This window comes from Ostrea edulis, chromosome 6, assembly GCF_947568905.1.
Source record: "Ostrea edulis chromosome 6, xbOstEdul1.1, whole genome shotgun sequence".
In the NCBI taxonomy this organism is placed as follows: domain Eukaryota; kingdom Metazoa; phylum Mollusca; class Bivalvia; order Ostreida; family Ostreidae; genus Ostrea; species Ostrea edulis.
Genome location: NC_079169.1, coordinates 35,609,547 through 35,621,678, shown reverse-complemented (window position 1 = coordinate 35,621,678; position 12,132 = coordinate 35,609,547). Strand labels below are relative to the sequence as shown.

General features: G+C 35.0%; 1 protein-coding gene across 1 annotated transcript in view; it reads right to left on the bottom strand.

Moving 5' to 3' along the window:
- LOC125683560 (serine/threonine-protein kinase greatwall-like) overlaps positions 1–12,132 on the bottom strand; it is a 50,353-nt gene that overhangs the window by 23,788 nt on the left and 14,433 nt on the right. Inside the window, exons 6-10 of the mRNA XM_048924840.2 lie at positions 9,913–10,001; positions 9,099–9,205; positions 5,291–6,514; positions 1,082–1,201; positions 380–635 (exon numbers count right to left, since the gene is read on the bottom strand). Coding sequence (XP_048780797.2) covers positions 380–635; positions 1,082–1,201; positions 5,291–6,514; positions 9,099–9,205; positions 9,913–10,001 — 1,796 coding nt within the window. The remainder of the gene's footprint in view (positions 1–379; positions 636–1,081; positions 1,202–5,290; positions 6,515–9,098; positions 9,206–9,912; positions 10,002–12,132) is intronic.

The following is a 12,132-nucleotide window of genomic DNA, read 5'->3' as shown; positions in this document are numbered from 1 at the left end:
ACTAAACCACTAGACAACAAGAAATCATACCAGCCAAACACAAAATCCAGTGCTATGATGTCAAGGCGAGACAGATAGCAAATCATGAAAAACTAACATAAAATCATAATAAAAATATATTGTGAGATATTAGGAGTCTGCAACATCAACATTTTTCACATTTGACTAGCTTTACAGCAACTTTTCTGGAGTAGTATATCGGTATATACCCAGTATCGTAACTTTTCTGGAGTTACTGTAGTATATCTGTATCTACCCAGTATCGTAACTTTTCTGAAGTAGTATATCAGTATCTACCCAGTATTGTAACTTTTCTGGAGTAGTATATCGGTATATACCCAGTATCGTAACTTTTCTGAAGTATTATTTATGTACTTACCATGACTTTTCTGGAGCAGTATTTCTGGAGCCAGGTAGTCAGGCGTCCCCAGAATGCGGTCGTCATCTTCATTCAGTGGCCGCCCTCGTCTTACACTCCGTGGAGTCCTGAATGGTGTCTTCCTGGTGACTGGAGTTCGATGAACAGCTGGAGTCCCTACATTCTGACCAGCAGGCGTCTTCAGAATGAATGGAGTCCCTGTGTGGAAGATTTTCCTTCCTGACACTGGGGTACTGGGAGTCTGAAATCCACCCCTCTGTCAAAAATAAAATAGATTTGGAATGTCGTTAATTCTAATAAAAATGCATACTATACCTACAATAAAACACAAAATACACACAATACAAGAACACACTCTTAATACAGCTATACACAGGGGCTTATTGGTATTGCAGTATTATACTAGCACAACTGCAAACTTTTGTCATAAAACTGGATTCATACTCTCATATCATTTCATAAGAAAGGCAACATAAAAAGCTGCAATAATAGGATCACAAAACAACTCCTTGCCTTAGTTTTCATTGTTAAGCAAGTGAATCAAACATGTAAACAAAATTCATTTCATCCCGTGATTCATGACACTACCCTAACAACAATAACCGCATACACTAGATTGATATTACAAAATTATAGTTTTAAGCGCTATATATATTTTAGACTTTATATGGTTCTGGTTTTGTTCTAAAAAACAAGGCAAACCTTTGGTTGACCTGACTCTGACTCTGGTGTGGCTGGCACTGAAGCAGTGCATGATGGGAAGTTGTCTGTTGACACGTGGGAGAGAAAATGGACTTGTATATCTTTTGTTCCTGGTCTCTCCTATAATGAGATTTAGCAGATAATGCAATATCAAAACAATGGTATCGAGTTTGGGTATCACTGAGTTTGCTACATTTACAAAACTAAAGGTTTCCAAGGAACACACCTTTTATGCGAGGGCATCAGTATTCACTATTATACATCAAATACTAGTGCATGACCTAACCCTCACACAAATACTAGTAACCTATCCCTCACACAAATACTAGTAACCTAACAATCACACAAATACTAGTAAGCTAACCCTCATACAAATACTAGTAACCTAACAATCACACAAATACTAGTAACCTAACCCTCACACAAATACTAGTAACCTAGCAATGACACAAATACTAGTAACCTAACAATCACACAAATACTAGTAAGCTAACCCTCATACAAATACTAGTAACCTAACAATCACACAAATACTAGTAACCTAACAATCACATAAATACTAGTAACCTAACAATCACACAAATACTACTAATCTAACCCTCACACAAATACTAGTAACCTAACAATCACACAAATACTAGTAATCTAACAATCACACAAATACTAGTAACCTAACCCTCACACAAATACTAGTAACCTAACCCTCACACAAATACTAGTAACCTAACCCTCACATAAATACTAGTAACCTAACCCTCACACAAATACTAGTAACCTAACAATGACACAAATACTAGTAACCTATAAATCACACAAATACTAGTAACCTAACAATCACACAAATACTAGTAACCTAACAATAACACAAATATTAGTAACCTAACAATCACACAAATACTACTAATCTAACCCTCACACAAATACTAGTAACCTAACCCTCACATAAATACTAGTAACCTAACAATCACACAAATACTAGTAACCTAACAATCATACAAATACTAGTAACCTAACAATCACACAAATACTACTAACCTAACAATCACACAAATACTAGTAACCTATCCCTCACACAAATACTAGTAACCTAACCCTCACACAAATACTAGTAACCTAACAATCACACAAATACTAGTAACCTAACAATCACACAAATACTACTAACCTAACAATCACACAAATACTAGTAACCTATCCCTCACACAAATACTAGTAACCTAACCCTCACACAAATACTAGTAACCTAACAATCACACAAATACTAGTAACCTAACAATCACACAAATACTAGTAACCTAACCCTCACACAAATACTAGTAACCTAACAATCACACAAATACTAGTAAGCTAACCCTCATACAAATACTAGTAACCTAACAATCACACAAATACTAGTAACCTAACAATCACACAAATACTAGTAACCTAACAATCACACAAATACTAGTAACCTAACCCTCACACAAATACTAGTAACCTAACAATCACACAAATACTAGTAACCTAACCCTCACACAAATACTAGTAACCTAACAATCACACAAATACTAGTAACCTAACAATCACACAAATACTAGTAACCTAACCCTTACACAAATACTAGTAACCTAACAATCACACAAATACTAGTAACCTAACCCTCACATAAATACTAGTAACCTAACCCTCACACAAATACTAGTAACCTAACAATCACACAAATACTAGTAACCTATCCCTCACACAAATACTAGTAACCTAACCCTCACACAAATACTAGTAACCTAACAATCACACAAATACTAGTAAGCTAACCCTCACACAAATACTACTAATCTAACCCTCACATAAATACTAGTAACCTAACAATCACACAAATACTACTAACCTAACAATCACACAAATACTACTAACCTAACCATCACACAAATATTAGTAACCTAACCCTCACACAAATACTAGTAACCTAACAATCACACAAATACTAGTAAGCTAACCCTCATACAAATACTAGTAACCTAACCCTCACACAAATACTAGTAACCTAACAATCACACAAATACTAGTAACCTAACAATCACACAAATACTAGTAACCTAACCCTTACACAAATACTAGTAACCTAACAATCACACAAATACTAGTAACCTAACCCTCACACAAATACTAGTAACCTAGCAATGACACAAATACTAGTAACCTAACAATCACACAAATACTAGTAAGCTAACCCTCATACAAATACTAGTAACCTAACCCTCACACAAATACTACTAATCTAACCCTCACACAAATACTAGTAACCTAACAATCACACAAATACTAGTAACCTAACCCTCACACAAATACTAGTAACCTAACAATCACACAAATACTAGTAACCTAACCCTCACACAAATACTAGTAACCTAACAATCACACAAATACTACTAATTTAACCCTCACACAAATACTAGTAACCTAGCAATCACACAAATACTAGTAACCTAACAATCACACAAATACTAGTAACCTAACCATCACACAAATACTAGTAACCTATCCCTCACACAAATACTAGTAACCTAACCCTCACACAAATACTAGTAACCTAACAATCACACAAATACTAGTAAGCTAACCCTCATACAAATACTAGTAACCTAACAATCACACAAATACTAGTAACCTAACCCTCACACAAATACTAGTAACCTAACAATCACACAAATACTAGTAACCTATCCCTCACACAAATACTAGTAACCTAACAATCACACAAATACTAGTAACCTAACAATCACACAAATACTAGTAACCTAACAATCATACAAATACTAGTAACCTAACAATCACACAAATACTAGTAACCTATCCCTCACACAAATACTAGTAACCTAACAATCACACAAATACTAGTAACCTAACAATCACACAAATACTAGTAACCTAACAATCACACAAATACTAGTAACCTAACAATCATACAAATACTAGTAACCTAACAATCACACAAATACTAGTAACCTAACAATCACACAAATACTAGTAACCTAACCCTCACACAACTGGTAATCTAATTATTAAAGGCTTCAAGGGCCTCAGAGTCGACTCATCCACGATTTATAACAATGGGGGGGGGGGGGGGGGGGGGGGGGGGGGGGGGGGGGGTTGGGTTATATACAGCTCCATCTTATTGGCTTTAATTCTGAATCTTTAAAGAATGGTAAAACAAAATGTACAAGCATAAGTATTATGCATAACTAGATATTTGTGGAATTTTAAGGTCACAAATTAGGGACACGACACATCGGCTTGAGGAATTTACCAATAAAAGTTTCAAAAGTTGTGCAAACATAGTCTTCAAATATCTTGATCGTTTCTTCCTTCGTCTTGTTTATATGAAGTATTCCCGCATAAATGTACCACATGAGAATGTAAACAAGGTTAACTCGTCCATTGTTTATTCATTTACACTAAGCAAATATAGAATTCGTTTGTTCAATTCAGGTATATTTTCGTCATAATTCTGTTTAGGATATTCATTTATCTTCATGGGAAGTTAAATGCAATATATCAAGTAATATGAAGTCCTTAATCTCCTAACTCTCCCCTCCTTATATATATGCATGATTAAAAATATGATGACTTCTATAGACTTCATAAGTCTTTCACCATTATTGTTTGGCTAAAATTTGAAAATGTATATCATACATAACTTTATTAACAAATATCAAACACCATGCAATGTCTGCTTTCATATCCGCAGAGTTTCATCTTCTCCAAACTGTATTCAGTTGCAGACCTGCTATCGATGCCTGATTCTAAAACATTTTCACATTCTTTCACAAACAACGTGTGTGTATCAATGACACTATTAAGATTTTCATGTGCACAGCAATGATTTCATTTAACAAAACAATTAACATACACTGACAGTAAAACTATATTCAGTTGCTTATGAGGATGGTACCTAGTGAAGAGGACAATCTGCAGGTCGGATCCAATGCCAGGGAGTAGCTCACTACGCGAGTCGACTCAAAAATTAGATAATTTGACAGTGCCATTAGACAATCTTTTAAGCACAGAACAATTCAAGACGTTGTTTGGGTACATCAAATTGCTTTCATATGAAAATCCTTTTGAAATTACAGGTAAAATATTTAACTGTTAAAATTCTTGCTGGCAAAACTCTACATATCTGAAGTATCTCATAATACTTTCTAGACCAATCTAAAAGTTGACACTGACCTCTTTGACCTTTGATTTGATCTCTTTGCCCTCTGGTGAGTTGTCACTGAGATCACTGGTGTTGATGTGGTCAATGCCAGACATCATTAGTAATGATTCCTCTCCTGTCTGGTCACCATTCTTAGTCTGGTCAAGAGGAGGAACCAGTACATCAGAGTACTCCACTCCATACACTAACTGACCTGTTGCACTTTGCCCTCCGGTCTTAACGAGACACTCAGGATCCTCTGTCTGCTGTCGTTTGAGCCGATGTTCATCTCCAAACATACTGAAGACCTGGATGTTTTGTGTCAGTCCTGAATTACGAGGATACATTTGTTTTAGTGCCGGACTCCTGTCCAACAAACAGAATTTCCGCTTCCTGTCCAAATTCTTTTTCACATTGTTGGTGTTGAAGCTGATCTCTTCATCTGAGTGGTAACTACAGGAACCACCTCTACTCATCTTGCTCCCTCTTTTCTTACTTTCCAGAGTTTTTATTTTTTTGATGGAGTTTTTATGTCTCAGTAGCTCCCGTCTATCTCTCTGGTGACCAAGAACCTCATTCTCTTCTTCACTATCTTCAGAGTAAGATCCATAACGCATTGAGCGAAGGTTTCGAGCTGCATAAGAATTCCACACAGATTCGTCTGTCCGATGCATTTGCGGCGTATCATCCAGTAAGCTTTCCTGTCGTGATGGCACCTTAAGGTGGCTGTTACAGCACTTACCACAACAACCATGATGTCCTGACCCACATTGGTCACTGATAGCATCAGCATGGCAACCATGATGTCTCAAACCAGAGGGGTCAAATACAGAGTACGAGCTCCTTTCAGACACTGAGAGATCTCTACTTTGACAGGAATCAAACACACTCTCCTCATACGAAATTGACAAACCCTTACTGTTTTCTTCAATGCCAGAGAGTTTCAGCATAGGTAGAGAATGCCGGTGACTGTAGTTGCTAGACAATCGTGTAGATTCAATCTGAATGGGACCGGACTCACTGGGGTTAGACTGGCTCCAATTTAGGGAGTCCTGAAGGGTGGGGGTCAGGCTTCTAACCGGTGGGGTCAGCCTGGCAAAGGTGCCCTGACTGACCACCCTGTCCCTGAGCGACATCGGCTTGGCTGATGACTGACCAATAGGAGAATTGAGAGATCTGATTGAGCCAAATGACTTCTGTGATTCACTTTCCTCCAAAAGGGAACTCATTTTGTGTTTATTCAAGGACTGAAGATTCTGAAATCAGTAAATTATCATATGATTAAAGTAATGCATCAAATTTCTTCATGGAATGAAATCTAACAAGAATGTATGAACAGCTAATATTGTATATTTGCTACATTTTATTATGGTATGAACATTCACTACAAAAAGTTAACATATCTTGCACATGTAAAGGTTGAATGGTACATTACATCTACTTTTAATAATCATTTAAAATATATGAATAGAATAATAAAAAGAAAATCAAGAGAAATGAGATGTAAATGTCTATTGTAATGAGGACAATGTTTACTATGATGAGGACAATGTTTACTATGATGAGGACAATGTTTACTGTGACGAGGACAATGTTTACTGTGGTGAGAACAATGTTAAATGTAATGAGGATAATGTTTACTGTGATGAGGACAATGTTAACTGTAATGAGGATAATGTTTACTGTGATGAGGACAATGTTTACTGTGATGAGAACAATGTTAAATGTAATGAGGATAATGTTTACTGTGATGAAGACAATGTTTACTGTGATGAGGACAATGTTTACTGTGATGAGGACAATGTTTACTGTGATGAAGACAATGTTTACTGTGATAAGGACAATGTTTACTGTGGTGAGGACAATGTTTACTGTGATGAGGAGAATGTTTACTGTGATGAAGACAATGTTTACTGTGATGAGGACATTGTTTACTGTGGTGATAACAATGTTTACTGTGATGAGAACAATGTTTACTGTGATGAGGATAATGTTTACTGTGATGAGGAGAATGTTTACTGTGATGAAGACAATGTTTACTGTGATGAGGACATTGTTTACTGTGATGAGAACAATGTTTACTGTGATGAGAACAATGTTAACTGTGATGAGGATAATGTTTACTGTGATGAGGACAATGTTAACTGTGATGAGGATAATGTTTACTGTGATGAGGACAATGTTTACTGTGATGAGGACAATGTTTACTGTGATGAAGACAATGTTTATTGTGATGAGAACAATGTTAACTGTGATGAGGATAATGTTTACTGTGATGAGAACAATGTTTACTGTGATGAGGAGAATGTTTACTGTGATGAGGAGAATGTTTACTGTGATGAGGAGAATGTTTACTGTGATGAGAACAATGTTAACTGTAATGAGGATAATGTTTACTGTGATGAGGAGAATGTTTACTGTGATGAAGACAATGTTTACTGTGATGAGGACATTGTTTACTGTGGTGATAACAATGTTTACTGTGATGAGAACAATGTTTACTGTGATGAGAACAATGTTAACTGTAATGAGGATAATGTTTACTGTGATGAGAACAATGTTTACTGTGATGAGAACAATGTTTACTGTGGTGAGGACAATGTTTACTGTAATGAGGACAATGTTTACTGTAATGAGAACAATGTTAACTGTAATGAGAACAATGTTTACTGTGGTGAGGACAATGTTTACTGTGATGAGAACAATGTTTACTGTGATGAGAACAATGTTTACTGTGATGAGAACAATGTTTACTGTGATGAGAACAATGTTTACTGTTGTGAGGACAATGTTTACTGTAATGAGGACAATGTTTACTGTAATGAGGACATTGTTAACTGTAATGAGGACAATGTTTACTGTAATGAGGACAATGTTTACTGTGATGAGGACAATGTTTACTGTAATGAGGATAATGTTTACTGTGATAAGGACAGTGTTTACTGGGATGATAACAATGTTTACTGTGATGAGAACAATGTTTACTGTAATGAGGATAATGTTTACTGTGATAAGGACAGTGTTTACTGTGATGAGGACAATGTTTACTGTGATGAGGATAATGTTTACTGTAATGAGAACAATGTTTACTGTGATGAGGACAATGTTTACTGTAATGAGGATAATGTTTACTGTGATAAGGACAATGTTAACTGTAATGAGGATAATGTTTACTGTGATGAGGACAATGTTTACTGTGATGAGGATAATGTTTACTGTGATGAGGATAATGTTTACTGTGATGAGGACAATGTTTACTGTGATTAGAACAATGTTTACTGTAATGAGGATAATGTTTACTGTGATAAGGACAGTGTTTACTGTGATAAGTACAATGTTTACTGTGATGAGGATAATGTTTACTGTGATGAGAACAATGTTTACTGTGATTAGAACAATGTTTACTGTGATGAGGATAATGTTTACTGTGATAAGGACAGTGTTTACTGTGATGAGGACAATGTTTACTGTAGGGAGGTGAATCTTAAGTTGGAAATGTTAACTTTTATGGTGGATAAGGATAATTCACTAAATATCAACGCTCCTAATTATTATTTACACATGTGTATAAATGATACACTTGTTAAATAGAATTGCATAAAAAAAATAAAGGCTTAACATTTCAAACTACATTTCTGAGAAAAATCCACTAGCTATTTCATATCCCAAACTAACTCGATATACTAAATATGTTACATTTTGGCTACACCTCTGAATGTAATAAGGAATTGAATAAAGTAAAAATTTTAAGAAAAAAATCAATCTACAGTTTACTTAAAATCCAAAAGAAAAAAAATTCAACTAATTTTAACTGATTTCCAACTGATCAGCATCACTTACAAATCCCAGGTTACTTTTGAGAGACAGAATTTGGCCTGGTGTTCTCCGATTGGCTGTCATTTTACTGTACGGGAGTGGGGTCTTCAAACTGTCCGATGATATGCTCCCTGTAGAACAGTGATCAACATTCAAAAGGAGTATTTTTAGAATATGTACAACTACATGTATACATTAATAAAAAAAAAATTGAAAACATTTCTAGACTTGAAAACAAATTTTAGATTAAGGTCTTTTTAAAAACAAATCAGTTCTTCAAAATTAATCTTTTTTTATCTTCATATTAAATAATTTTTTATCCATTTTCTTTCTACTTAATGTATTTTCTTCCATACAAAAAATTTTTAAGAAAATGTCTCATCCAATCATAAAAAGCAGCAGCATTATGGTTAAATATAGATTAGTACTCCACTTACATTGTCACATAACATGTTGCCAGTGTGTCTGAGACAAGCTTGTGAGAAGGAGGGCATGTTGGAATGAATTTGACAATTTTCTGAATCCCAATGCCCAATTATTACCTTGGCTCAGTGAGCCTGTATATACATGCCATATGAACTTAATCTAAGTTTACTTTATTTCACATTCAATATGTTTTCAAAATAAGAAATCTGTGTTTTATTAATTTAGTTCAGGTTTGCAAGGATTTATTACATCAGGATTGTTTTCCCAAAATGGATGATGATATCAAGATCATTTATTTTACATGAAGGACATATTGAAAGTAATCAGCTATTTCCCTGTTTTTCAATTACTCCGGAGTAGATTGTTTAGATCTATCTAATATCACAGAGAACATAGACTGGAGCTGCCTTACCTCCTTCCAAGTTGATCTTGGAGAGTCCAAAGTCTGTCAGCTTTAGATGTCCTTTACATGTGATCAGCATGTTGTCTGGCTTCAGGTCCCTGACAAATAAAAAATACAATACATAGTCTCTTCATGTTCAATATCACAGTAGAAAATGTGTATTAACATGTCTGACTTCAGGTCCCTGACAAATAAAAAATACAACATACAGAGTTTCTTCATGTTCAATATCACAGAAGAACCATAAACTCAAATTGCAACTTCTGCCAGTATAAACATTTTCTTCAAGTGCTAAAGTCTGAAGAATAACTGACCACAGACTAGATAAATCATTGCTTAAAACTGAGCTTGGGCTTGTTCACCAGTTTATCACTGAAGTGTAGTATATGGAGTATACCAATTAGAGGAAATCCATTTGAAATTCACTGTTGCAAAATTTTGACATGAATTTCTCGTACTACAGTGTCAAGGGTTAATAATTTTGTATTTTAGATTTTTTCCTGAGTTTAAAAAGACAGATAATGTTTATGAAGTTCTCTGTTCATTTGAATTACTGTAAACCTATTACATTTGGCGTGTACGATATTTGGTGGAAATCGTTTTCTCAACAAGTTAGCGTAGATTTGATTTAGCGCATTCCTGAATTACTTTAAACATCTAGATTTACGGATGGCATTTAGCGATGTACTTGATTTAGCAGAAGCTGCGTTCCGCCAAAGGCGTTAAATAGAATACACAGCCAAATGTAATACATTTACAGTATGGTATGGATGTACACACATTTACACAGTGATCTACAAATATAATGAAATTTACTCACATGTCCAACCACACACAAAATAGTGTTTAGGTCTGTCTCGTTAGGTGTCGGGATTTTAAAGGTAAAAACAATGACCAATATCAAAGGGAATTAACGCTCACATGATGAATGAATAAATGAACGCATTAAATATCTCAATAATTATGACAACAGCATACAGTGTACCTAGATAATTCAAGCATTTCTAATGAATCTATACCAAATGAACTATGTCAGATACTTTTGATTTAGGCACAAAGAAAACAAGATGTGTCCTTGTAAAGTTAGAACCAATGAAAGAGAACCCAATTTTCCAGGAAAACAAGTAATCACTTGCAATGTTATATGGGGAAAAAAATCAATCATTTGGGATATTATATGACAAAACAAGCAATCATTTGTGATATCTTATGGAATTTGGGAACTGCCTCCTGCCTGGTCTGTTGAGGTTCTGATAAGTAATGACAGCTTGTGCATGATGGTCAGTTTCCTCACTCAAATAATAATACCACTAGTTGTAGGCAAAATGCCACTTTTGCCCTAAGCACTGCAACCGTTTGGAAAAAGAGCAGTCACAAAAAAATGTTTATGTCACCACTCAGCATGTAAACAAAGAGTGGTTTTCACAGAACCATTTTTATATGGATATTTTCATTTACAGTTTAAGGAATGCAGTTACATATATAAACTTCAACATACCAGTGCACCGGTGGATAATTTTTATCTATCTACACTGTACCTACACCATGTATATAATTTAATTTTACTTGTAACACGCAATTTGATTGGTTGAGCACACTGAAAAAATTGGGTTTAGATTGTATAAATGTAACTTGGGGACACACCCCCTGACAACCAAGTCAGCATACCTCTTCTTTTCTACTTTTAAATTGCACCATACAGCACTGTTACATTGATAGGCCTTCGAACTAGGCCTATGAAATTGAAAATCAACGAAATTAAACGTGCACATTAAAATACTGTATTGTCTGACAACACACCACCCCCACCCCCATTTTTTTAAACAAATCAAACAGTCTTTGTTTATAAGTAAAGCTACATAAGACATTTACGGTAAAAATTCAAAAACAAACTCTGATATGTACAACAATGTCATATGTGAAACAAAAAATGGTATATCAAGTATATACCAAATTGCTGTTTCATTATGCTTTTATTTGGGAGGGGGGGGGGGTAGATGCTTGATCTGCCTATCAAAGCATGAAATGTGTCATGAATCTTACAACAGATGACGTCATGTCTCATCAATTAACATGTGGATCGCTCTCAATGAATTGCTTACATTACTGTGTCGGATTTAATTTGTGACAATGCTGCATGCTATGGTAAGTCATATTGTAGTTTATATTCATTAAATCAAAAATCGCAAATTTAATTGTATTTCCTGGTGCATGACGTGATGTATACAT